Below are 26,743 nucleotides of genomic sequence, written 5' to 3' on the forward strand. Positions count from 1 at the left end.
AGGTTAGTGTAGTGGTCAGGTATTTCAATGGAGCAATCAATTAGGTCAGTGTAGGGATCAGGAAGGTCAGTGTAGTGGTCAGGTAGGTCAGTGTAGGGATCAGGTACAGTAGGTCAGTGTAGTAGTCGGGTAGGTCAGTGTATGTGCAGTTTTTACCCCAGATCCCTTGTGTCATTTGTATTTAATTTGTGGTATAAAGTACAGGGTTTTATATACAACTTTAGTTCCTTAGAGATAAACTGCATTTGTTTCATGTATGTTAGCCCAACATCGCAAGAACAATTACACTCTGTGAATCTAAGTGGCTGCCTGCAGCTGCAATGTTGGTCTTCCATACATGAAACAAATGCTTAAATAGGTAAGGGGCGGGGCCTCTCGGCCACGTCATATGGCGGCACTGTCTCCTTGTGATGTCACCGACCGCTGCTTGCTGGGGGGGGGGGTGTCCCTGAATGGCTGTATGGAAATGTGGTCACCCTACATCAAGGGGAGAGAGGAAAGAGAAGATAGAGAATCTAGCTGCTTACAACAAAGATGGTGCCTCTCCATAGGTGTGCGCAGCCTATTGCATTAGGGTGTGCACCCTAAAGCTCAAACACACATGCGTGTGTATGTGTCTACATATATATGACCTGGCACACTGACCTCCCTGCCGACACAGTGAAGGAAAAGAGCATAAACACTTCTCTTATGGTAGAGCAGGTAAGGGGTAGATCTTTTACATGTAACTTCTGCTACACATAGCGATATTACTAATGCACATGGGGTGATTAGGGTGTGCCTGGGCACACCCAGCACACAATGTGCGCACGCCTATGTGCCTCTCCTTCAAAAGCTGCTCCTGCCATCCAAACACACGCAGCACCTCTTATAAACCCTTCTCCTCCTTCCCATTGGATGCGCAATGGCGCCAAATCAATGGGAGAAGCGGGCGTAACAGATCCGCCTTTGGCTCCAATGGTCAAATAACCCGTAAGTGACGATTCAGGCTTAGGTTATCCCAGCCTGAATCTTAGATTGGAAGCTCCTTGGAGCGCAGGGACTGATATAAATGTACAATATCTAAAACACTGTGTAATGTAAATTGTTGGTGATAGAAATACAGTATCACTAAAGTGAGTACACCCCTCACATGTTTGTAAATATTTTATTATATCTTTTCATGTGACAACACTGAAGAAATGACACTTTGCTACAATGTAAAGTAGTGAGTGTACAGCTTGTATAACAGTGTAAATTTACTGTCCCCTCAAAATAACTCAACACACAGCCATTAATGTCTAAACAGCTGGCAACAAAAGTGAGTACACCCCTTAGGATGCCTGAAGGTGAAAAACACGAAGCTTTACAACCCCTTTAAAGTCTGAAAATAAAAAAAATCGGGTCAAAGGTAAAGCATACTTATACTGATAGAAATCTAGTTGAAGAATATGGGGCAAATAGAGTTAGACCCATAGGGCTATCTCATTAGTGTTGCTAGCTTAATATAATTAATATTGATGCAAATCTGGTTCTCAGGCAAGCAGCGTCTAAACCCCTGAATATCTACATTGTCTCCTTGTCTTGTAATGTAAAAAATATGAAAATTGAGCACCACACTACAGCTAAAAGGACCAGATATAACTTTATTCCAATAAGAGTCAAGCCAAACTTAGCCAATGTGTTTAAGAGGTCCAAGAGCACCTTCTTTATAAAGGATTCACTGACAACAGCTAACCTACCTTACATGAGTTGATGTTTGGGTATAGGGTATACATGGGCTGGTGTCAGGATAGGAAGAGGTCTCTAAACTCATAGCTACCAAGTTATCATCATACAGTACTAGTTTGTATGGCATTGGTGCAAACCTCATACAAGTGACCATCTTTTCCTGTTTCTGTGATTTCCCAAGTCGCAGCAAAATCCATCTGCTGCCCCTTTGCCAAGTTCGCCCTAGCATCAAACTGCAGGTTTCATTCTTCACTCCCACTCATTCTGTTTTGGATGTGGGCTAGAATAAGATTGGTTCTCTCTTTTGAAACTTGAACCGGAGGTAATCCTCATGCTTATATTGTTCTCCTCTTGATTTGATTTAAATTGGAAGGGGTTCAATTGTGATTTATGGCTTTTCATTGAAAAAACTTTATATTTCAGAAACTCTACCCTCCCTCTATGGTTGCAAACGTGGTCTCCTTCTTATAATCCAGACTTCAATTTAAGAATTAGAACTTTATTGTCTGTGTGATTAAAGACGTGCGGTAGGCACGCACCTTCAGCTCATCATTATGTATTACTCTGTATTTGAATGTTTATTTAACCACTTAACCCCCGGACCATATTGCTGGTCAAAGACCAGAGCACTTTTTGCGATTCGGCACTGCGTCGCTTTAACCGACAACTGCGCGGTCATGTGACGTGGCTTCCAAACAAAATTCTTCCTTTTTTCCCCACAAATAGAGCTTTCTTTTGGTGGTATTTGATCACCTCTGCGGTTTTTAGTTTTTGCGCTATAAACAAAACTAGAGCGACAATTTAAAAAAATATATATATTTTTTACTTTTTGCTATAATAAATATCCCCCAAAAATATATAAAAAACATTTGTTTTCCTCAGTTTAGGCCGATACGTATTCTTCTACATATTTTTCATTAAAAAAAAATCGCAATAAGCATTTATTGATTGGTTTGCGCAAAAGTTATAGCGTTTACAAAATAGGGGGTATTTTTATTAATATTTTTTTTTTTTACAGCGATTTTTTTTTGGTACTGCGACATTATGGCGGACACTTCTGACACATTTTTGGGACCATTGGCATTTTTATAGCGATCAGTGCTATAAAAATGCATTGGATTACTATAAAAATGCCACTGGCAGTGAAGGGGTTAACACTAGGGGGCGGGGAAGTGGTTAAGTATGTTCCCTGGGTGTGTTCTAACTGTAGGGGGGGTGGACTCACTAGGGGAAATGACTGATCTTCTGTTCATACATTGTTCAGCATTTCTCTCCCCGACAGGACCAGGAGCTGTGTGTTTACACACACAGCTCCCGGTCCCCGCTCTGTAACGAGCGATCGCTTGTGCCCGGCGGCGATCGCGCGGGCCGGGCATGGGAGTTGGGGGCGAGCGCGCTCCCCTAGTGGCCTGCGAGAGAGCCGACGTAGAGCTACGGGCTCTCGCGCAGGGGAGCCGACCTGCCGCCGTAAAAAAACAACGGTGGCTGGTCGGCAACTAGTTAAATCAATTTTTGTATGAATATTTTTTGACAGTTTTTTTAATATCAAAAATTGTTAAGTATAATTCTTTTTATGCTTGTTGTTTCTTTTGTAGTATTTAAACTTCATGCAACGCTTCTGAAAACTCCTGAGGAACCACTTCTGAGCGAAACATGTAGAGTGAGAAGTGGCTGTTATTTGGATGATATATCCTTATGAATGGCTATTTTATTTTAAAAGAAACATGTTCTAAAATAAAATTTACTAATTTTTATAAAACTGAGATGTTTTTTCTATTCTTGGTACCTTTAAAAGCCCTGCCTTCCCATTTCAAAACAACTCATACCAGTGAGGAGATAGCCGGCAGACATTATTGCACACTTTTAAGGAGAGATATGGAAAATGTGTTCAGACCAAATACATTTTATGTATATTATATATGTTGATCCTGCGGGAAATCCAGTAACCTTCTAAGTACCAAACTGAAAGCTCAAGCAATGTGATCAGTTTTTTCCATCATCTTTGTTGAACTACAAAACCCTCTTCCCCTTATGTAATGAGAATGGTTGGGGTTTATTTGGTCCTGTGTAACGGTTACAATGATGATGCTCTACAGATATAGTACAGTGAGCAAGCATTGTCATAGAGTCGTAGAAAAGTGATTTCAATAAAAAATGTCAAGTGTCCCCCCCGAGTATAGATCAAGGTTTGTCCCAAGCATATTTTTTTTTTTTTTTTTTAAGATATTTTTATTGGGTTTAAGACAAACCAACAAACACACAAGTCCCAAGCATGTTTGAAGCAATTTACTGGCAACTACCTCTGCTGGTAGTGTATTCCAAGCATCAACTACCCTTTCAGTAAAATAATACTTTCTAAGATTAGCTTTGAACTTTCCTCCAGTTAGTTTAAAGTCATATCCCTCTGTTCTTGATCTCAGGATCATATTGAAAATACTGCCCTCTTAAAGCGGAGGTTCACCCAAAAAACAAGTATATAACATTACATTCAGTATACCTCAAACATGTACAGTATGCTGTTTTTTTTTTTGGGGGGAAAATACCGATAATACCGTATGTACACGCCCCCCAAAAAAACGACATACTGTACATGTTTGAGGTATACTGAATGTAATGTTATATTCTTGTTTTTTGGGTGAACCTCCGCTTTAAACCTTATTCACTTCCTTGATGCATTTAACTACTTGCCGACCAGCCGCCGTCATTCTACGGCGGCAGGTCGGCTCTCCTGGGCGAGAGCCCGTAGCTATACGGCGGCTCTTTGAGCGGCCACTAGGGCCGGAGGCGCGCGCCCCCGACTCCCGTGCGTGTGCCCGGGGGGGCTCGATCGGCGCCGGGCACCCGCGATTGCTCGTTACAGAAAACACACAGCTCCCGGTCCTGTCAGGGGGGGAAATGCTGATCCTCTGTTCATACAATGTATGAACAGAAGATCAGTTTTTCCCCTAGTGAGGCCAGGCCAGGCCACCCCCCCCCCCACAGTAAGAACACACCCAGGGACATACTTAACCCCTTCCACGCCCCCTAGTGTTAACCCCTTCACTGCCAGTGCCATTTTTATAGTAATCCAATGCATTTTTAAAGCACTGATCGCTACAAAAATGCCAATGGTCCCAAAAATGTGTCAAAAGTGTCCGAAGTGTCCGCCATAATGTCACAGTACCGAAAAAAAATCGCTGATCGCCGCCATTACTAGTAAAAAAAATATATTAATAAAAATGCCATGAAAAATACCCCCTATTTTGTAATCGCTATAACTTTTGCGCAAAAATATGTAGAAGAATACGTATAGTCCTAAACTGAGGAAATAAAATTTTTTTATATATATTTTTGGGGGATATTTATTACAGCAAAAAGTAAAAAATATTCATTTTTTTCAAAATTGTCGCTCTATTTTTGTTTATAGCGCAAAAAATAAAAACCGCAGAGGTGATCAAATACCACCAAAAGAAAGGACGCCATATTTGTTTGGGAGCCACGTCGCACGACCGCGCAATTGTCAGTTAAAGCGGCGCAGTCCCGAATCGCAAAAAGTGCTCTGGTCTTTGGGCAGCAATATAGTCCAGGGGTTAAGTGGTTAAAGACTTCAATCACCCCTTTAACTTCTTTCCTCTAGACAAGTGTAGACTGTTCCATATTAAGTTATTGAAGTTTCTCTGGATGTGTTTTATCCACCAGACAAGGGGTCCTCAAACTATGGCCCTCCAATTGTTCAGGAACTACAATTCCCACCATGTCTAGTTATGTCTGTGAACGTCAGAGTCTTGCTATGCCTCATGGGATATGTAGTTCCGCAACAGCTGGAGGGACAGAGTTTGAAGATCCCTGCCCCAGACCTTTCACCAATTGTTGTTACCCGTCTCTGGACTCGGAGACTTGTCACCCTATGGCAGGAATTATTTGTACAGTATAGGAACATAATCAGATTTTGGTTGCTGTATAACAAATGTCAACTAGTGTAGGTCAGAGCTGTGTCATTTGCTATATGAACTTTCCAGAAAAGAAAAGCATTGTGTGCCATGTTATGTACATCCTCACATTACCACATATGACCTTGATCCTCATTGTTCGTAACCACCATCATAGCTTAGTATTCTGCAGGAAGGTTTTATTAAATTGTCTCAATGAACTGCTATTTAAAACGTATGTTTGAATGCAAGAGGAATTCACCGTCTATATTTAGGCTGGTTGTACCGTATGTCTCATATATCAGCAGATGTCCAGCCTTTAAAGATCAGAGTGGTGTTTGAGTGAACTTTGTGTTCTACCAATGAAAAACAAAAAAATAAAAATCACATTTCAGCCATGTCATCATGTCTCAACCCTTCCAGAGTTCATCTAGTACTTCATATCCAGGGCAGCAGTACAACACAGTGCTAACAGTCTGCAGTGGGCTTAAAGGCGAAGTCCAGCCTGAGCATTTTAGGCTGGGCTTCTCTGGGTCACAGGAGTGCAATTCTTTTTGCATTCCTGTTACCCGTTTTGAGTGGAGAGCGGTCTAAAGTCCGCTCTCCGCTGACGACACTGCCATCAGTCGGGGAAGCGCGTCATCATGACTTCCAAGTCCGCCAGCCGTCCTGATTGATGGCAGTCTCAGCGAGCCGCTCTTCCCACCCCTTCACTGCTCGGCACTCCAAGTACAGTAGAAGCCATGCTGACTGAGAGTCACTGGGCCAGATTCATCAATAGATACGCCGGCGGATCTCTTGATCCGCCGTCGTATCCGTGAGACCCGACGGTCGGATCTGTGAGATCCCACGGTCGGAGCTATGCGACTGATTCATAAGAATCAGTTCCGCATAGATCTCTCTTAGAGCCGACTGGTGTAAGTGACTTACACCAGTCGAATCTTAGGCTGTAATCTCCCGCCGGCCGCTAGGTGTCGTCGCTTTGTTTTACACGTCGCATATGCAAATGAGGAAAACCGCCGATTCACGTCCGTACGCCCGCCCGTCGCTCTTTTTCAACGTCGTTTGCGTTCGGCTTTTTCCGGCGGAGAGCTACTCCTGCTATATGAGGGGTAGCTAATGTTAAGTATGGCCGCCGTTCCCGTGACGAGATTCAAAATTTTTACGTCGTTTGCGTAAGTCGATCGGGAATCCCGATGGCCGCAATTGACGTACCCGCCGCTAACAATGACGTCCTAGCGACGTCATTTGGAGCATGCGCACTGGGCTTTTTTGCCGGCGGCGCATGTGCAGTTAAATCGGCGCGGGAACGCGCCTGATTTAAATTGTACACTCCCCCTAGCCGCGGATTTTGCATTCCGCCGGGGGGAGTTACGATCCAACGGTGCAACTTGCGAGGTAAGTGCTTTATGAATCATGCACTAGCCTCGCTAAATTGCACCGGCGGATCGTAAACCAGGTAGATCTAGCGGATCTAAAGATCCGCTGAGCTACATGAATCCAGCCCACTATGTCTCTGCTCGGGGAGGAGTGAGAACCGAGCCATCGGCGGTGTCCAGTTCTCAGTGCAGAGACGCCGAGGTAAGTATGAATAGAAAAAAACAAAACATACTTCTCTTTTAATGCCAATGATGCACATAATAAAAATTATTATAAATCTGGACTTGTTTTTATATAGAAAGCTCTACAATCTACATGCAAATTTAAGTCTTAAACCTGTAGAATCAGGAAGGCAAGCCACCTTTTGCCATCTCCTCCGCTGCAGGTGAACTAGATCACTGGTAAGACCATCCCTTTTTATTGAGGCTCCATGCATGCTACCGTGTTTCCCCGAAAATAAGCACAGGTCTTATATTAATTTTGGCAAACAAAAACACACTAGGGCTTATTTTCGGGGGATGTCTTATTTAATTACGGTCTGTACAATGATCTTAAAGTGGTTGTAACCCTAAAAAAAAAGAAAAAAATTATTTTCCTTTAAAGCATGATAGATTGCATAGTGCTCCTGCTGTGTCATTTATCCATCACCTGTGTCCCCTGTCTTCTCCCCCTCCCTGTCAGGTGTCAGTATTTTGGCATAAATACCATCTTAAAATCCATCCTTATAGAATTATGTAATTCGTTTTGTAGGAATTGTGCCGGTGTGGGGTGCAGTGTGTCTCCCTTTGTGAGTGTTTTGTGGGAAATACCTTTGTTGCAGCTCCTCTGGGTGTCGCATGGTCTGCTTGAGCTCTTCTTCTCTGCTCCGGGGTCCCCGCTGGTGTCAGCCCGCTCTGTGTACTGAGGAGGGGGGCTGCGGGCGGGAGGAGGGTGGAGCCGGTGTCCCACTGGCATCGACCCGACCCCGTGCACTGAAAAGGGCATCAGGTGGGAGGAGAGCGGAGGGGATTGCCGCTGTCACGCTAGCGTCACCCATCTCCGTTTGCTGGGGGGGGGCTGTGGGCATCAGCCAGGAGGAGAGAAGACCTCCCGCGAGTCTATGTTTTGCACGGTGCAGTTACAAAGGGAGACACGCACACCTTATGGCGGTGTAATCATTCTGCAAGTTGGATTAAAAAAACAAGATTCTACTAGGGCTTATTTTCAGGGTAGGGCTTATATTGCAGCCCTCCCCGAGAATCATGCTAGGTCTTATTATCGGGGTAGGTCTTATTTTCGGGGAAACACGGTAGTATAAACGAAAACAAAAAAATCTGATTTTATAATGACAACATCCCTCCATAAGTTCAAAGTACAAAGCTATCACACCAGGATGACGATTCTTATTTTCAAAAGAATGACAAAAAATGACAGTCATATGGCTAAAATCCAGATCCTTATCCTTGCTTTGTGAAGCAAGCTTTATTTTATAAGCAGAACCAAATTGTGCTATACTTACCTCTGCTCTAGCAATGCGATGTCCCGAGTTCCATCACCAGCATATTTTTCCAGTACTCGGTGTTCTCAGTCATCTTCATCGGCCAGCCTAGGAGGATGTAACTCATGCACATCTCTGTGTACAACATTACAAAGATAGCTGGCAGACAGAAGAGGAGCCATTTACCACAGAAGAGACATTAGGGGTAATTTAAAAAAGGCAAGTGCACTTGGAAGTGCAGTCGCTGTAGATGCGAGGAGCACATGCAAGGAAAATAGAAAACAGCATTTTAGCTTGCACATGATTTTAATGATAAAATCAGCAGAGCTTCCCCTCACATCTACAGCAACTGTACTTCCAAGTGCAAAATGAATTTGCCTTTAGTAATTACCTATGTTGAGGCTTATCTTCTACAACCATAAGCCTCCCTGCTAGCAATCACCCTCCCGCCCCAAAAACTAAACTTTACTTTAACTGCTTTCAGATACCATCAGCAGCATATTGCAAGATGAGCTTCTGTAAATGAGCACTGGGATCCTAAGAGAATACTCAAATGGATTTGAAAGAACTGGTCCATAAAAAAATTTGATTTTAGTTGTAGGTAAACTAGATCACATACTACAGGGCTGAGATTTTCCTACCACTGACCTCTGAGTCTCACTAATTGTGCCTTCTCCATAGTATACAACAAAAATGAAATAACGTACAGTTGGGACTCCCAAGAATAGCCCCAGCAGGTGTATACACTTAAAGTGGATGTAAACCCTCACATATATCCAGTGAAGTGAATAGCCTCAGACGATACACAGGGATGAAACAAATCTCCCACCAAACATTTTACTTATAAATCTGCTGTCTTCAGCTTTCTACACTCTTTGGAAAGTGCAGATCACGTTACAAATCTTGTTTCCTCATTCAGCAGTGGGAGGGGAGTCTGGGCATACACTGTGTGAGAGCTGATTGGAGGAAAGGCGCGCACACACCGCCCTCCACATAGGCAGAGGAATGAAGGAACTTGCAGAGCTGCAGTCTGAATCTACCTCTAAGCTTCCTCCCTGAAACAAATTTTCACCTGCTGTTATTCATGTGTTGGAGAACGTGTCAGAAGTGACTCTGCTGATAACAGAAGAATGGAGAAACAGAAAGACACGGCACTTAGAGCAAGTAAACACTACAAGCCAGATTCAGATACATCAGCGTATCTTTAGTGCGGTGTAGCGCATCTGATATGCGCTACGCCGATGTAACAGAGAGGGAAGATCACTATTCACAAAGCACTCGCCGACAACGTTGCGCCGGCGTAACGTAACTAGGCCGGCGTAAGCCCGCCTAATTCAAAGTAGGTGGAAGGTGGGCATGATGTATTTAAATGAATCGTGACCCCATGTAAATGAAGCGCCGAACGAACGGCGCATGCGTGCGCATGCTCAGTATCACGTCGAATTTACTCCCTAACAAACGCCGGCTCAATGCCTGTGACGTGAACGTAACCTGCGCCCAGCCCCATCCACGTACAAATTACGTAAACAACGTAAAAATCGACGGCTGTTCCGACATCCATACCTTAACATGACTTACCCCAGATTTATGAGGGGTAAACTTATGCCGGACGTAAGCCTTACGTAAACGGCGTAGCTTAATACGACGGGCGCAAGTACGTTCGTGAATCGGCGTATCTAGGTCATTTGCATATTCAATGCGTAAATCGACGGAAGCGCCCCTTGCGACCAGCGTAAATATGCACCCAAGATACGACGGCGTACAAAGACTTACGTCGGTCGGAAGAAGCCATATTTCAGGCGTATCTAGTATTGTGAATAAGGCGCATAGATACAACGGCGCATCTCTACACTTACGCTGCGTAAGTGTTTTCTGAATCTGGCCCTACAGATATAATATGTGCCTAGGTCAAATTTCATGATTGGGGCTAACAACCACTTTCAGGCTACTTTCACACTTGGGCGCTTTAGAGCTAAAAATAGCGCCTGCAAAGCGCCCTGAAAGAGCCTCTCCTTTCACTCCAGTGTGAAAGCCAGAGGGCTTACATACTGGAGTGGTGCGCTGTGTATCCACTGCTCCTACAGCGCCCCTGCCCCTTGAAATCAAAGGGCAGTGCCGCCAATACGCCGCTTTGCGGGCGGTTTTAACACTTTTTCGACCACTAGCAGGGGTTAAAAGGTCGGTAGTGGGAGGAACGGTGCACCACTGTTGCCGTCAGTGGGAGGAACGGTGCACCACTGTTGCCGTCAGTGGGAGGAACGGTGCACCACTGTTGCCGTCAGTGGGAGGAACGGTGCACCATTGTTAGCATCAGTAAAAGCAATGGTGCCTCATCATTGGTGTCATTAGGAGAAGTAGTGCCTCAAGGGCCTGACAAAAAGCAAGCAAAGGGCCACATCTGGCCTTGGGCCGCAGTTTGGAGACCACGGCTTTAGCCGGTTATTCAGAGGCAAAGGACACTGTGCAAACACACATCATGCCTGTATTGGATTCAGCTACTACACATCTCATCACAGTTGAGCCATTTGTCCAGCAGAGATTCAATATAAAGGAACAATGACACAGGTATTCGTGTTTAGTTGAATTTAATGGCAGACAGTGTGTATACACAAAATTGCATAAATGAGAAAATTCAGGTTTAAAATACAGAGAAAGGAATGATTTCTGTAAACAGAAGATTTAAGGCTCGGTCAAGTTCATAATGGCTATGAACTGGTTTACAACTGAGCTTCCGTTCAGTTGTGGCAAGGTATAGCAGTAACTGAAGCTAAATAGTATAAAAAGACTTCACTATGAAGAGAAGAGAATAGAAACCTGCAGGAAGACTAAAGAGACAGCTTATTACCTTTGCATTATTACACCTCCAACTGTCCGCTGCAGCAACAGGCAAACTGACACCCAACAACTTAGATCTAGATATGCTGAACTGTAAACATACAGTAATTATTCCAATAAAAGGAAAATGCACACACTGCTCTGAGAGGCGTCAGCAGTTGAATACCTTTCACTACCCGCGGGAATGTATTACTAATGTAGAGAACAGAGTGCCTATAATGGCTGCCCTAGGCCATGCCCTATGCCGACTAAGCAGAAATCTGGCCCTGCTCATATCCTTGTACTCTCCAGAACGTTTCTTTAACAATAAATAGATATAAAAATGAATTAGCTAAGATAATGCAAAATAATCTCTACTAGGGGACCAATGGCTGCATTAAAACATGGCCAAGCAGGAAGGTTTTGCTCTTGCAGTGACATTGGCGTCCGTTGGGTTTGGTTGTATTTCTCGATGTACCTAAAAATAAATCAGATTTTTTTCCTAAACAATTGTCAGGCTTTGTGTATTCAAGCTGAAAAACACCAACAAGACCAGCTCCTGCAACCTCTGAAGGCACCATCAAACAAAACAAGGCCATTATTCCGCTTTTGGCTGCAACTTATTTTTCTCCGGCTGAAAGAAATGTTCTTCGATGGCATCAGCAAGGTCATTCAGTTCTTTCTTCAACTGATCATAGTCACTGTGAAAAGAAAAACACATGACAATGTTAACTCGGCTTGTATTTCAGGATTCTAGATTTGTGGGAATTTCTATAAAGATAGACAGAAATATCACTAGCTCACTGATTGGTCACTTGTTGCCTGGAACAAGAAATAGTTTTGTACTGGTCTTAGTCCAGTCTCATTGGTAACCATTGGTTGCAGCAATAAAAAGAGTTACTGCTTTGCTCCCAACACGGTTTATTAAAAGGGTGACTCCACTTTTGTGAAAAAACAAAAAAAACTGGCAAATAAAAATAATACATTGTATAAATTTGCGGCTCAAGCCATATGGTAAATTGAATGCAATTAAAAATTCCCTTTTTCTAAAGACAGGTATTTGCACCCACTTCCGGCCACACAGTCTGCAGATAGACTGCGGGCAGGACGTCAGCTACCGCCCCCCCCCCCCCCCGTTGTGTTCAGGGAACACTCGACTCCCAGAGCACAGCAGGAGCCAGTCAGCAGGGGCAGCGCGACTCGCGCATGCGCCATAGGGAACCGGGCAGTGAAGCCAGAGTGCTTCACTTCCTGGTTTCGTCACAGAGGATGGCGGAGGGGGGGAGCAGCAGAGTGACAAGTGATCACTCGTCCTCTCCTGCGGACGGCGCTGGACTCCAGGACAGGCAAGTGTGCCGATATTAAAAGTCAGCAGCTGCAGTATTTGTAGCTGCTGACTTTTAATTTTTTTTTTTTCAGCGGTTATCCGCTTTAATACAATCAAAGCGATACATATATTAAAATGGTTCTAAAGGCTTTTTACCTTCAGCTTGCAGATCCCCCTAATACTCACCTGGGCCTGATCCAGCAATGTGCACAAGAGCAGAAGCGCTCCTGGGTCTCTCCCTCCTCATTGGAGGAGACACAGCAGTAAGCCATTGGCTCCCACGGCTATCAATCACAACAAGTGAAAAGGGAGCGGGAGGTGGGGCTGAGCCGCACACTGTGCATCTTAAAGACAGGAGTGATCACGCACGAGTACCCCCAGAGCATGCAGCTTGCTATGGGGGCACCCAGCATGGGAAAAAAAGGGGACAGGTGCGCCGGCTGGGGATATGAGAAGAGAAAAGAGGATGGGGGCTGCTCTGAGGAAAACGAATACACAAAGAAAGTATGTCATGTTACTTAAAAATAAAAAGTGAACCTTTACAAAACATTTTAACCCCTTGGCGCCGTGCATATGCAAATATGTGCTGGGAGCACCCCATACTGACGATCGGGACCTCTGATTGGCCATCAGAGTAATCAGTCACTGTGAAACCCGCCCCCGTGTTTTCTCTCTGTGAATGGAGGCGAGAGATACATCGTAGGAGCAGGAGAATTGATTTTGGGTTGTTCTTATGGTAGTAGTAAGAAATACAGCTAAATCTAAAAAAAAAACATATAATTTTTTACTATTTTGCAAAAGTTTTCCATTGATAATAGAAAAAAAAAAAAAAATCAGCAGATATCCATTACCATTTACCACCAAATTAAAGTATAATTTGTCCTGAAAAAACAAAACAAGGTATAATCCACCTGGATACACCATGTAATTGTTACGATTGTGCCTAGTCATGAAGGGGTTAAGAACTGACTCCAGCATGTAAAATAATACACAAAACGTAAAGTAAAAAGTCCAGTGTTGAGGTGTATTCATACAAGAAATGAAAAACAAATCATGCAGAACTTTCTGCAACACAGACTATCGCTCAAAGAAGACTAATAAATAACAAATATCACATACAAAAGAAATTCATATATAAAAAGGCATAAGACATTGCAGAGAGACCCTGGAAAGGTTGCAGCAGCCAGGGGTCTTATCCGTAAACCATTTACTCCTATGTCGTCTATGTAGATTGTGCATAAAGGCAACATATTTCAGAATGCATAGGTTAATGTTCAGGTATTTTCATACAAGGAAAAAAATCTCAGCAACTACAGGTGTCCTTAATACCCGCCTACCTCCGAGCCCGATCCTGTCCGCTAAAAAGCAAAACAAAATACCCATTTACCCCTGGACGATCATATAGAAGAGTGGGCTCTGTCTGTGTCCGCTCTGCAGAAACTGAGCAGACACAGACGTGTCCTCCACTCGCTCTGGTCCGATCATCAGGGAATCTGTAAGCTGATTCCCTGCGGATCGTAAGAGAACACCAACTGGTGTGCATACTAAATACTGGATACCCATAATACATGTTTTCACCATGTCAAAGTGGTGGGTAGTTGCCACATCCCTGGTACATAGAAAAAAAGAGAATGCCCCCTCTGTGGGATTTTGAAGGCAACAACACCACTGGTATAGAATAAATAAGCGTTTATTTGTACATGTAAAATTGGATCAGTCACATGCAGTGCTGTGGAGTCGGAGTCGAGGAGTCGGAGGAAGTTTTGGGTACCTGAAGTCAGAGTCGGCAAACAATGCACCAACTCCGACTCCTACTACATTTTTGCTACAGAAAGTTCTGAAGGAACGTTTTGTCTTCCTTAAAATGGATGCATGCACACGTCACAGAGTCAATTATTTTGCTATTAATGTTAGATTTGTGGATGAAAATAACAAAACAATAACACGGACCCTCGGATTAAAGGACCTTCAGAAGTTATTAGAGGGTGTTCTAGAAAATTAATAAAACTGTTGTTTTCATTGCGTTTGTCTTTTGCTTAAACTGTTCAATACAGTAGACTGTTGGCTTCCCAGCCAGTAGTCCTGTGGTAATGACATGTATGTTGCCTTTCTTTCCTTCAAGGAATGTATAAAATACATTCGCATATTAATACAGAGGAGTCGGAAGTCCAAAAAACTGAGGAGTCGGAACATTTATCTACCGACTCCACAGCCCTGGTCACGTGTGGTGATCAGTTAAAACTATGACATAACAAAAAGACAAAAAGGAAAACACAGTGAATTCATAGCAAGCATACAAAATGTATTAAAAAGTAGTACTCTCCAAAAATACTTCTGTACCCGATGCGTTTCAGGTTCAAGTCCTTCTTCAGGGGTATTGGATAGGAGAATATGTAATCATATATTTGTCAAAACCGAGCCACCGAACACCACCGATGGCTTGGTTCTCTCTTCTCCCCGAGCAGAGCGATGCTGACCGTCAGTCAGCGTCGCTTCTGTTCTACTTCTCAGCGCTCATTGGAGCGCCGAGCAGTGGAGGGGCGGGGGATCAGCCGTCTCAGCGGACTATGATGTAAAAAGAGCTGCGAGGTGTTATAATGCAAATATGAGATTCAGACCTCTGCCATAAGAAAATGTTGCAAACTGGACCCCCTTGAATTATAATGCAAGACCCCTGCTGTAGTACATATAGATTGCTTTATCTACCCTCACTCAGGTGGGAGACAGTTAAAGCCTACAAGCTATTAAAGGTCTCAAAAAGTCCAGATCTAGTGATAAATAAAAGCTGCCGACACCCCTGGAAAAGGTTGCAAACATAATAGCCCTAAAGTGTGTAACCAGCGCATCTAGAGGTCCAAAACCTGCAGGCATTAAATGGGCAATTATTAAAGACAGGTTTGCTCATACAGCCAAGTTGCAACTTTTGCTGCTCTGAGCTGCTGTCACCCTGTTTCGGAACTTGAGGTGTTAGGGCTGCTGCCCCTGCCTCCAAATTGTCACACCAATGGTGGACAGGAACACAACTTGTTAGAGGCACACAACCATCCATAGAACCCAACACCCAAAGAGAAGACATCCTCCCAAGGGTACTCCACACTGTGCTTCCACACAGTATGGGCATAGTAGAAAGCAGAGCTATAAGAAAAACTCCAATCAACCTACCTTGGAGCCATCTGCCAGATTAATAACGTCTGTCATGGCCAATTCAGATTGCATGGTTTAGCATTGCTTACCAGATGAAGTTTGCTGTAATACACCTGGGAAGATCTAGGTCCGCCTACTGCTCCATCCTCCACCCACTTGTGCTCCCCTCCCTGGTGTCTGTGAATGCCGGCACAGGGTATAAATACACACACACCATACTGTTATCCACTCAGGGGGACCAGCAGTGTAGCAGGCCGCATTCTATCCTGGCCCGTGCACAATGCTTCACCTGGCTTGGCAGACATGCGTTGCCTATCTGGAAATAGTCAGGGTCTCTGGATATCTCTGCTCAACCTGGCCGATACCCATGGGGGTGGAACACGAACCTGCTTCAACCATGCAGCTCTACTTCCAAAAGATTTCAGAGAATGCAGCCAAGATCCATTCATACCGATAGGCCGCATTTATCAGGAGCTTAGCCAGTCACGAGGACTTGGAGTCTGACCGAATGTAAGTAAGTGAGGGCTCCACTACAGCCTCTCTACCCACAGGAATAGCTGCTTCCCCTCAGAAAGATAAAAGAACCTTGGGGAAAACCAAGAAGGTGATGAGTGGGAATGTCAACTAAGATACTAACAAACATAGCCTAGAAAACCTGTGATATGCAACCCCTCCAAGTCCATTGCCACTGGAATCACAGGGGAACGTATACTGAGAGGCCTCTGCAAATTGCACGAAGGCCGGAGGGAAAAATAAAACCATTTTGATGTTCCTGTTAGACCTGAGGAAACAAAACACGAAGGACACTAGGTGATCGTATTCTTAAAAAGTGGATGTTAAACCCGATTTGTGAAATTTGAGCTGGGCATAAATATCTACAGTGTTTTGTTCTCTCTCTTCAACGCCTTAAGTCCAGTGGCTTTCTCCTGCTCGGTTCCTCTGTTATAACCTCCGGCAAGTTCTCTTACAGCTGTGATAAAACCCGGCTGAATTTTGTGTCAGGGTGGGTGCTATAAATAAATTAGTAGAGAGCTGGTCTATTCAAAGCACAGCTCTGCAACTCTCTGCCTGTGTGTGTGTGTGTGTGTGTGTGTGTGTGTGTGTGTGTGTGTGTGTGGGGGGAGCGGATGGATGGGTTGCGTCTTTCCTCCAATCAGCTATCTCACATTGTATGCCAAGAATCCACACCCACAGGTGAATCAGGAAGAAAAAAAATATAACATGATGCGCACTTTCTAAACAGTATATAATGCTGAAAACAGCAGATATACAAGTGAAACTTATGTAGGACGATTTGTTTCATCTCTGTATCATCTGAGGCTGGTCACTTAACCTGGTATATGTGAGGGTTTACATCCACTTGAAATTTGAATGTGGATGATGTGTATTTGGTTTAAGGTAGGTAAAGCATCTCACGCTCTCATGTGCTGTTTTTGAAGAGGATATGGGAAAAGGAGGTTATATGGGGGAAAACCGCACCCTTCCATCCATCACATAGCATTGTAGTTCAAGCACAAGGCACTGTATAATGAAAAGTGGATGCAGGATTTGTTTAACCTACTACCAGGAATTTAAAAAAATTGCAGGGGAAAGCAGACATTTCTGCAGGTATGTGCTGACAGCTTATGTTACCATTCTTGGGGGTTCCCCCCCCATGTGTTTTCTTTCACGTGAACCTATACTCTGAACTTGTAAGACAGCAATCTTAACAATTATTATTGGGGTTCAGGTAGTCCGTTGCACAGTAGCTCCGCCTTAACAGATATCAGTCCCCCACAATCCTCTGCATTGGCAGAGACCATGTAACCAATACCTTGGCTTTGGTCATCTTAACTGGCAGAAGAGTCTGGGATTTTCCATACTGTAGCAACATGAAAGATTTTCAGCGATGTCACCAACATGTCTTGCACAATGCGATTTGCATTTTAAAATAAGCATATAGTAAAAAAAATAAGCATTACAGTAAAAGTCCGCTAAAGAAGAACCTATCCAATTAATGTGGTCAAACAATCCTCAGATATCACAGTAAAACCTCGTACACACGACAGAGTTTCTCGGCAGAATTCACCGAGAAACTCGGTCAAAACCCGGATTCTGCCGAGAAACTCTGTCGTCTGTACAGTTTTGGCTCGATGGAGCCGCCGAGGAACTCGACGAGAAAATAGAGAACATGTTCTCTATTTTCTCGTTGTCCTCGTTGTTCTATGGGAGAAGGCGGCCCGCCGAGCTCCTCGGCGGCTTCATCCCAAAACTCGACGAGGAACTCGGCGTGCCAAGCACGTCGAGTTCCTCTGTCGTGTGTACGGGGCCTCAGTAGTAGTCCTGCCATACCTATTCCCTGGTGCTGCACACAGTTCAGCGTAGTATTTAATTTTTGGCTCAGTACCACTGGTCCTCATTGTGGCCACTCCCCCATTGGCGAAGGTGAAAGTGATCATTTGGCTGCTTTTACTGGTTGGGAGTATCTGCAGGAGGGAAAAGAGACAGAGAGGGTAAGCAATATGTATATAGCTCATGTCTAAAAAAACAGCGCACACAAAGAAAAAAAAAATGGTATATATATATATATATATATATATAATTTCTAGCTATGCCAGCACATGCACTCTGCACCATAATTCATCTCTCCACAGTCATTCAATTCTATGGAGCTTCAGCGTACAAGCTCATACTCTACAGGAATGAATGACAAGTGCAGAGCACATCCACAGCCCCAGCTGCAATCATTTTGATAAGTAGCTGTGCAATGTAGTCAGCAATATCTTGTTGGGTGGGGATTTTGGGGGAAGGGAAACTCCAATATAAGTGTAATGCCGCGTACACACGATCATTTTTCGGCATGTAGAAAAAAAACAACGTTTTTCCAACTTCATCATTAAAACGACGTTGCCCACACACCATAGTTTTTAAAATATGCTCTAGCAAAGCGTGGTGACGTACAACGGCACTATAAAAGGGGAAGTTCCATGCAGATGACGCCACCCTTGGAGCTGCTTTAGCCGATTCCGTGTTAGTAAAAGACGATTCGCGCTTTTCTGTCTGTTACAGCGTGATGAATGTGCTTACTCCATTATGAACGATAGTTTTACCAGAACGAGCACTCCCGTCTCACTAACTTGCTTCTGAGCATGCGCGGGTTTTTAACGTTATTTTAGCCCACACACGATCATTTTTTACAACCCGAAAAACAACATTGTTTAACCACTCAAGGACACCTTCCTGCTGATATACGTCAGCAGAATGGCACGGCTGGGCACATCAACGTATAGGTACGTTGTCCTTTAAGCCCAGCCGTGGGGGTCGCGGGCGTGACCCGGTCCGAAGCTCCGTGACCGCGGGACCCGATCGCAGCGATCGGTTCCCGGAGCTGAAGAACGGGGAGAGCCGCGTGTAAACACGGCTTCCCCGTACTTTACTGTGGCTCCGTCATCGATCGTATCATCCTTTTTATAGGGGGACACAATCGATGACATCACACCTACAGCCACACCCCCTACAGTTGTAAACACACTTCAGGGAACACATAACCCCAACAACGCCTTCTGTGGTTAACTCCCCAACTGCAACTGTAATTTTCACAATAAACAATGCATTTCAAATGCATTTTTTGCTGTGAAAATGACAATGGTTCCAAAAATATGTCAAAATTGTCCGAAGTGTCCGCCATAAGGTCGCAGTCACGAAAAAAAAAAAAAAAAAAAAAAAAAAAAAAAAAAAAAAAAAATCGCTGATCGCCGCCATTAGTAGTAAAAAAAAAATGCAATAAAACTATCCCCTATTTTGTAAACGCTATAAATTTTGCGCAAACCAACCGATAAACGCTTATTGCAATTTTTTCTACCAAAAATAATTAGAAGAATAAGTATCGGCCTTTACCGAGGAAAAAAAAAATGTTTTCTATATATTTTTGGGGGATGTTTATTATAGCAAAAAGTAAAAAATATTGAATTTTTTTCAAAATTGTCGCTCTATTTTTGTTTATAGCGCAAAAAATAAAAACCGCAGAGGTGATCAAATACCACCAAAAGGAAGCTCCATTTGTGGGGAAAAAAGGACGCCAATTTTTCTTTGGGAGCCACGTCGCACGACTGCGCAATTGTCAGTTAAAGTGACTCAGTGCCGAATCGCAAAAAGGGGCAAGGTCCTTTAGCTGTATCTTGGTCTGGTTCTTAAGTTGTTAAAACAACGTTAAAAAATGCAGCATGTTCGAAAAAACAAATTGTCGTTTTTCAGAACCCGAAAAATGATGTGAAGCCCACACACGATCATTTTAAATGACATTTTTTTAAAACAACGTTTTTTTCATGACGAAAAATGATCGTGTGTACGCGGCATAATACTCGGTTTTAGAAATAAAGTGGTTGTAAAACTCAGACATGAAATATGAATAAAGCATATCCCTCTATAGTGTGTACTTGTCTCAATTAGGATCACCAAGTGTCATTTTTGTCTGCTGCTTTGCTCTTCTGCTACCAGCATGAATCACTTCTGACAAGTTTTCCTGACACCAAGAGAAAAATGGTGACAGGGGAGGAATCTCCATCTGAGTGATGGCTTCAGCTCTGTGTGTGGAGGGGGTGTGTCCCTTCTATCCAATCAGTTCTCCTCATTGAGCACTGCAGTGTGCATTTTAAGTTCTCCGTCCCGTTTCTGACAGCTCAGACAAGTCTTATAAATTCTGGACTTTGGATATAGGGAAGACTGCAGAGACAGGTACATCTTATGAAAGAGGATTTGTTTTATCTCTGTATCACTTGAGGATAGCCCCTTCACGGGGTATATGTAAGGGGTTACAACCGCTTTAAGTGTTAATTTCTCAGGGTTAGGTTAAGTAGTGTTTCTCAAACATGGGAGCAGGAGATGGATGCTGCTGCAGGTAATGTGAATGAGATCACTATAAGAACACATTTAGCATCCCATAGTGATCTAATGGGGACAGTCTCTTGATATAAACCTCATTTTGTGCGGCACTGAGGGGCATAAAAGAGCCAAACAACTGACCAAATAGGTGTCTGAAGCTATAGACTATTCGAACGCGGAGTTCTCATAAGCATTTGGCCACAACAATGGGGATATATTGCAATTGCTATATGCTAGGTTTATATAAAAGGTAACCCGAACCACTTTTTTGAATCAATATACCCAGAAACTAGGGCTGTTATAGGAAAAAACTTAAGAGTGCTTGTGTTCAATCTTTACAAAAGGCAAATGCATGGCAATGTGTTTTTTCTAAATAAATGGCCCCGACTCGAATAGAAAGTAAGTTGTAATAAATAACCTACTCCTAATCCTGTCATGGCCCTTCCTCAACCTACTCCTAATCCTGTCATGGTCCTTCCTCAATCTACTCCTAATCCTGTCATGGTCCTTCCTCAACCTACTCCTAATCCTGTCATGGTCCTTCCTCAACCTACTCCTAATCCTGTCATGGTCCTTCCTCAACCTACTCCTAATCCTGTCATGGCCCTTCCTCAACCTACTCCTAATCCTGTCATGGCCCTTCCTCAACCTACTCCTAATCCTGTCATGGTCCTTCCTCAACCTACTCCTAATCCTGTCATGGTCCTTCCTCAACCTACTCCTAATCCTGTCATGGTCCTTCCTCAACCTACTCCTAATCCTGTCATGGTCCTTCCTCAACCTACTCCTAATCCTGTCATGGCCCTTCCTCAACCTACTCCTAATCCTGTCATGGTCCTTCCTCAACCTACTCCTAATCCTGTCATGGTCCTTCCTCAACCTACTCCTAATCCTGTCATGGCCATAGTTAGGAGCACAGATCCTAACGGTCTAATCTTGTCTTTTTATAACATGCTCTCCACTGCTGTATCTAGCACAATAGCGTATGCTCTGAAACTCCGCTGGGAAAGGGAGGTAGGCCCAATGGAGGATGAGGAATGGGAAGAAGCATGGGGGGGTTTTGCAGGGAGGAGTCTCCCAAACTGTCATACAGACTGTCTCAGATATACATTTTGCATCGGGCATACCTCACCCTCCTTAGAGTGGCCAGGTATAAGAGACCATTCTACCCTGTGCCCAATGTGTGGTGTGGACACTGGCACTTTCTACCATCTCATTTGGTCATGTTGCAAAATGCAAGGACTATGGAAACAAATTGTGACCTTCCTGCATGACAATATGGGCTCCCCCTTAGTGCTAGACCCAAAACAATCCCTTCTTTTCCCAATGTTCTGGACAAATACAATAAAATATTTCTTCAAGAAACACTATTCTCTATCAGGAAACTCATAGCCAGGAAATAAATGAGACCAGTACCTCCCAAACTGACGGAGTGGAAGGGGGAAATTAGCATGACTAGGTCCTACAAAAAAAATGCATATATATAATAAAGGGTGTCCTGCCAAATATAATAAAATATGGGACCGTTGGTTGCAGGACTCGGACACTTGCACACGAGCATGGGACAGACACCTCCCACAAATGCCATAGACTGTACCAATAACATATAATCTATTGAGTAGCATACGTAACATGTATACACTTATAATGATTGCCAAGACTTGATAGTTGAGTTGTGTATTGCACTGTATGATAAATACCTTTACTTTTTGAATAATACCTTCACATGTATGTTTTTGTGCCTAATATGTATGCACTGTGTTTAATAAAAACCTTTGTTCAAAAAAAAAAAAAAAAAAGAAGAAGTTCAGTGTATTTTATACTCATTGAAGACTCACAGCTTTGTTATCTGGCTGGTTGTTGTCAAATCCGGTGGTTAGGTCACGCACTCCAGTAAGTGGAAATTTACCACACAGCTTGGGGTAACCAGAGTCTCCATCATAGTTTCTCAGGTTATCAAAAAGATTATTGATTGTAGTCTGATCATAGCATAGGAAATATGAATTCCTGCTAATGTGATATCCATACCTGCCAAAGGTGAATCAAAAAGGTGTAGACTTAGAATATGCAAGATACTATGGAGACTGGCTGCTACGTGTTTAGGTAAGGCTTTTTTAAAAACAAAACTTTTACTTATTAAGAATATATACATCATTTATTGTCCATAGTCTGGACACAGGTGCACTTTCACACTGCCAGCGCCCGGGCGTCAGCTCTTTAGCGGCACTTTGCCGACGGTGCTGCCCATTGATTTCAAAGGGCATGGGCGCTTTAGGAGGGGTGTATTCACCGCTCCCGAAGGGCTGCAAAGAAACTTAAGGTTACAGCACTGGACCACTGGAACCTCCTGAATCCCACAAACAATAACCGATTTTCTGAAGGTTACCAACTTTCATGTGGAACAAGCAGAATATAGAAAATAGATAAAATTAGATTGCAATAAGGCACAGTGGCTCTGGTAACGCTGCTCAACAAAAACGGGGGGCTAGATTTGAGGACTCGAGCATACAAAGTCCAATGAGAGCACCAGACGGTCTCCAGAGTCCAAACATATTTTAATATTGGCATTTGTCCAAAAAACAGACAACGGAGAACAGCCAAGGTGGTTCAGAGATTTCCCCCTTAATATCATTTGATGTTGTTCTGAATAAGCGCCATTGGGATTGAAATGCGTTAACATTCCTCCTATCTGAATTCCTGCTTTGTGTGCCATCATCCATTGAACTTTCTGATGAAAGTTTACATGCATTGAGTATACAATATAAATTAATTATGACCCCATGCAGAGTTGGGTCCTATTTTTTATTATTTTTTTTTCACTGTTTTACACAGACTATAGACTAGTGTACAGCTGTGTAAACATGCATATAAAACTGTACACAGTATGTTACATGACTGCAAATTAGCCTTTTAAGTGGACCTTCACCTTCTGCCGTTTCTAGAGGTGAGCCAGGCAAGTACCTTGGCAGTGGACGTTGTATGTGGATCCTCTTGTGCCAACTTTGAGCGTTGTCTCTCCCAGTTTACCATGTAAACTTTCATGCCAATGTTTAAATGTGTACAGTAGTACAGGTACCCTATTGGTCGCTTCAGCTGCTTCTAGAAGATGCATCAATAACAATGCGCGTGTAATGAAGACACTGTCAGTCTAAAGGGGTCACTGATGCACAGGTGGTGCATGCGCAGAATAAACATGGGTAGTCAATCATGATAGATTATGAATTGTTATTGACAGGTCAACCAGGAGTAGCAGCGGCAGCCAATTGGGTTCTAGTACACTGCCCACATGTATACGCTGCACAAATGTTACAGGTGTACAGCAAGCATGTAGACTCTTTCTGCCAGCAAGACCCTGTGTACTTTGGATAATACATTAGTGTAAACGAGTCCTCAAAAAGCACTTAAAATGCCCAATTCTACTTTCAAAATATTGTATCACAATCTCTTGAATAATAGAAAACCTACTTGTTGAAAATTGCATTCAGCTGCTGGGACAAGGTGAGGTTCTTTGTTTCCAGATAGCTGGCCATTTCTGCAGCAATGACAGCAGCACTTACTCCATCTTTGTCCAAGACAAAGGGACAGCACATGTATCCTGCAATCAGATTAACAATAAATCTAAGTCATTAGGAAGCAAACAGAGATCAAAGCATAGAAATAGTTCTGTATGTACAACAAATCCAATCTATATGTGTCAACTAACCTATCGCCTCCTCAAATGCAAATAGTACAGTCTTCCCTTGATCAATGAGTTCTTTTGCCCTATTTCCCATCCATTTAAATCCGGTCAGCGTCTCCTACAAGACAAAAAAAAAAAAAAAAAAAGGGGCCTGGGAATCAAATATAACATGTTGGAGTGCTCTGTGGATAGACAGAGTGGAATACAGGAATAGTACCTCGAAGTGGAAACCTTCCTGCACAGCGATGGCCCGGAGGATCTTTGAGGAGACCGTACTTGCCAGCATGTAGACATTTTTCACTGCACTCGGGTCTGGGTTCTTCTCCTTCCAGCAAGTGAAAATCCACCATCCCAGCAGAGAACCCAACTCATTTCCAGAGAATACTTTCCATTCGCCACTGAATGGTAACAAAACAATAAGAAATGGTATGTTTTAATGCCAAACAGGCTGGCAAATGATTCCTTATTACTGCATGCAATTATTAGTTTGCTTCCAAGTCATTACATCTACAAGATTCCCCCTTTACATACTGTAACTGGACAATAAATAAAAGGTTTTCAGAAATTTAAAGTTGTTCTTCAGTAAAGAAAATGTGAGCAGACATTTGTCTGCTCACAATCTTCTTAAGCGTGTACCATGAGCGGAGTTCGTTCAGCTTAGGCTGTCATTCTCTGCATACCCTGGTGCTTTAATATGAATGAAAGTTCCGTCACTTCCTGAGGACCAATCAAGGCAGCTGAAGACTTGGCACCCAGAAGAAGCCAAAAGAGAATGTCAGCCAGCGAGTGAGCGAGAATCTGCCAACTTTTGTTCCGCTTTAAAAGTGATAGTAAAGCAGGGGTTGACAAATTTGCTTGGAATCTAGGAGCCAGCTAAAAAAGTTAGGAGCCAGAAAACGCCCCCCGTCCCGACAAGCTTGCGCGCAGAAGCGAACACATACGTGAGCAGCGCCCACATATGTAAAGGGTGTTCAAACGCAATTTTGAAGCGTGACATGTTGGGTATGAATTTACTCGGCGTAACATTATCTTTCATACTATTAAAAAAATGGGGATAACTTTACTGTTGTCTTATTTTTTAATTAAAAAAAGTCCGCTGCGCAAATACGGCGTGACAGAAAGTATTGCAACGATCGCCATTTTATTCTCTAGGGTGTTAGGATAAAAAATATATATAATGTTTGGGGGTTCTAATTAGAGGGAAGAAGATGGCAGTGAAAATAGTGAAAAATTACATTAGAATTGCTGTTTAACTTGTAATACCAACGGCTCACCACCAGATGGCACCAGCTCACAAAAAAAAAAAGTTTTTTTTTTTGCCCACCTTCCAAGCCAAGTCGCCAGGACACCATTTTTAGTCGCCATGGCGACCTGGCGCCCGGGATTTGTCGATCCCTGTAGTAAAGCTTTGTTTGTTTGTTTTTTGTGATACAAAACATGTCATACTTACCTACTCTGTGTAATGCTTTTGCACAGAGCAGCCCCAAGCATCTTCTCAGGTCCCCCAGTCCCGACTTAGTGCCCCCATAACAAGCTGCTTACTATGGGACACTCGTGCGGGCTCGATCCTAAGCCCTGCATGTCCATAAGACATACAGAGCGGAGCTCAGCCCCATCACCCAATTTATTGTCAGTAGCTGTGATTTATCTAAATCAATGAGGAGGGAGAGAGCCTCATCTCTCATGCACATCGTTGGATCAAGATGGGGTTCAGGTTTGTATTTAGGGGGGACTGCAGGGGTAGCTGCATGCAGAAGGTTTAAAAAAAAAAAAATTCTACATTTACATTAATCATGTCTAAAGTGTCTTTCAGTGCGGTCAAGTAAAGAGAGGTGTACAACATGTAATAACAGGCATAACTGCCGATTTGTTTGGCACCCTACTCCCAGCAGCCTGCACTTAGACAAGACACAAGAAGAACTAAAGTTAACCATACACGGTTCAGAGGTCATCAGGAACTGGCTGAAATTTGCTTAGTTTCAATTTGTTTGCCTCTTCCTAGACCCTTTGGGCTTCGGTACTTACTGACTTGAAACACAAATGCAAATCAGGGATGTCTGAAGTCCTTATCTGTGTACTTGCTCTGGATCAGAAACTTAATGTATTAAAGCCTGATGGTCAGATTGAGAACAAGGCAGCTAGAATCTTCAGATGGAGAGATTAGCAATGGCAACCTTCATATTTGGTGTTGTTTAAGCCGGTGATCTGCCGTGCTGGTTCCAGGTGTCCTGGAAGTTCCAGCGCATGCGCAAACTGATGCGCTGAGCTGGTTCCAGCTATCGGGAAAGTTCCTTCAAGCACTGCGCAGGTGCAAACTTGCTGACGGAAATTCCCGAAAGGCGGCCGGCATCCAGGGCGACGTGGATTTTGAGGTAAGTGGCCAGTCGGCCTCACTGCGCTCGGACGGCTCGCTTCGCTCGCTCGGCCTCCTGGCTCTTTTTTTA

At 43.4% G+C, this 26,743-nt stretch overlaps 1 protein-coding gene across 1 annotated transcript in view; it reads right to left on the bottom strand.

Annotated features, from left to right (window-relative positions):
• Nucleotides 1–11,043: 11,043 nt before the first annotated feature.
• The window catches only part of PGM2 (phosphoglucomutase 2), a 44,047-nt gene continuing 28,347 nt past the window's right edge, over nucleotides 11,044–26,743 (bottom strand). The window contains exons 9-14 of the mRNA XM_040335144.1: nucleotides 24,517–24,697; nucleotides 24,324–24,417; nucleotides 24,086–24,215; nucleotides 22,459–22,648; nucleotides 18,092–18,225; nucleotides 11,044–11,990 (exon numbers count right to left, since the gene is read on the bottom strand). Of these exons, the coding sequence (XP_040191078.1) occupies nucleotides 11,888–11,990; nucleotides 18,092–18,225; nucleotides 22,459–22,648; nucleotides 24,086–24,215; nucleotides 24,324–24,417; nucleotides 24,517–24,697 (832 nt within the window). The 3' untranslated portion in view covers nucleotides 11,044–11,887. The remainder of the gene's footprint in view (nucleotides 11,991–18,091; nucleotides 18,226–22,458; nucleotides 22,649–24,085; nucleotides 24,216–24,323; nucleotides 24,418–24,516; nucleotides 24,698–26,743) is intronic.

This window comes from Rana temporaria, chromosome 1, assembly GCF_905171775.1.
Source record: "Rana temporaria chromosome 1, aRanTem1.1, whole genome shotgun sequence".
Taxonomy (NCBI): Eukaryota; Metazoa; Chordata; class Amphibia; order Anura; family Ranidae; genus Rana; species Rana temporaria.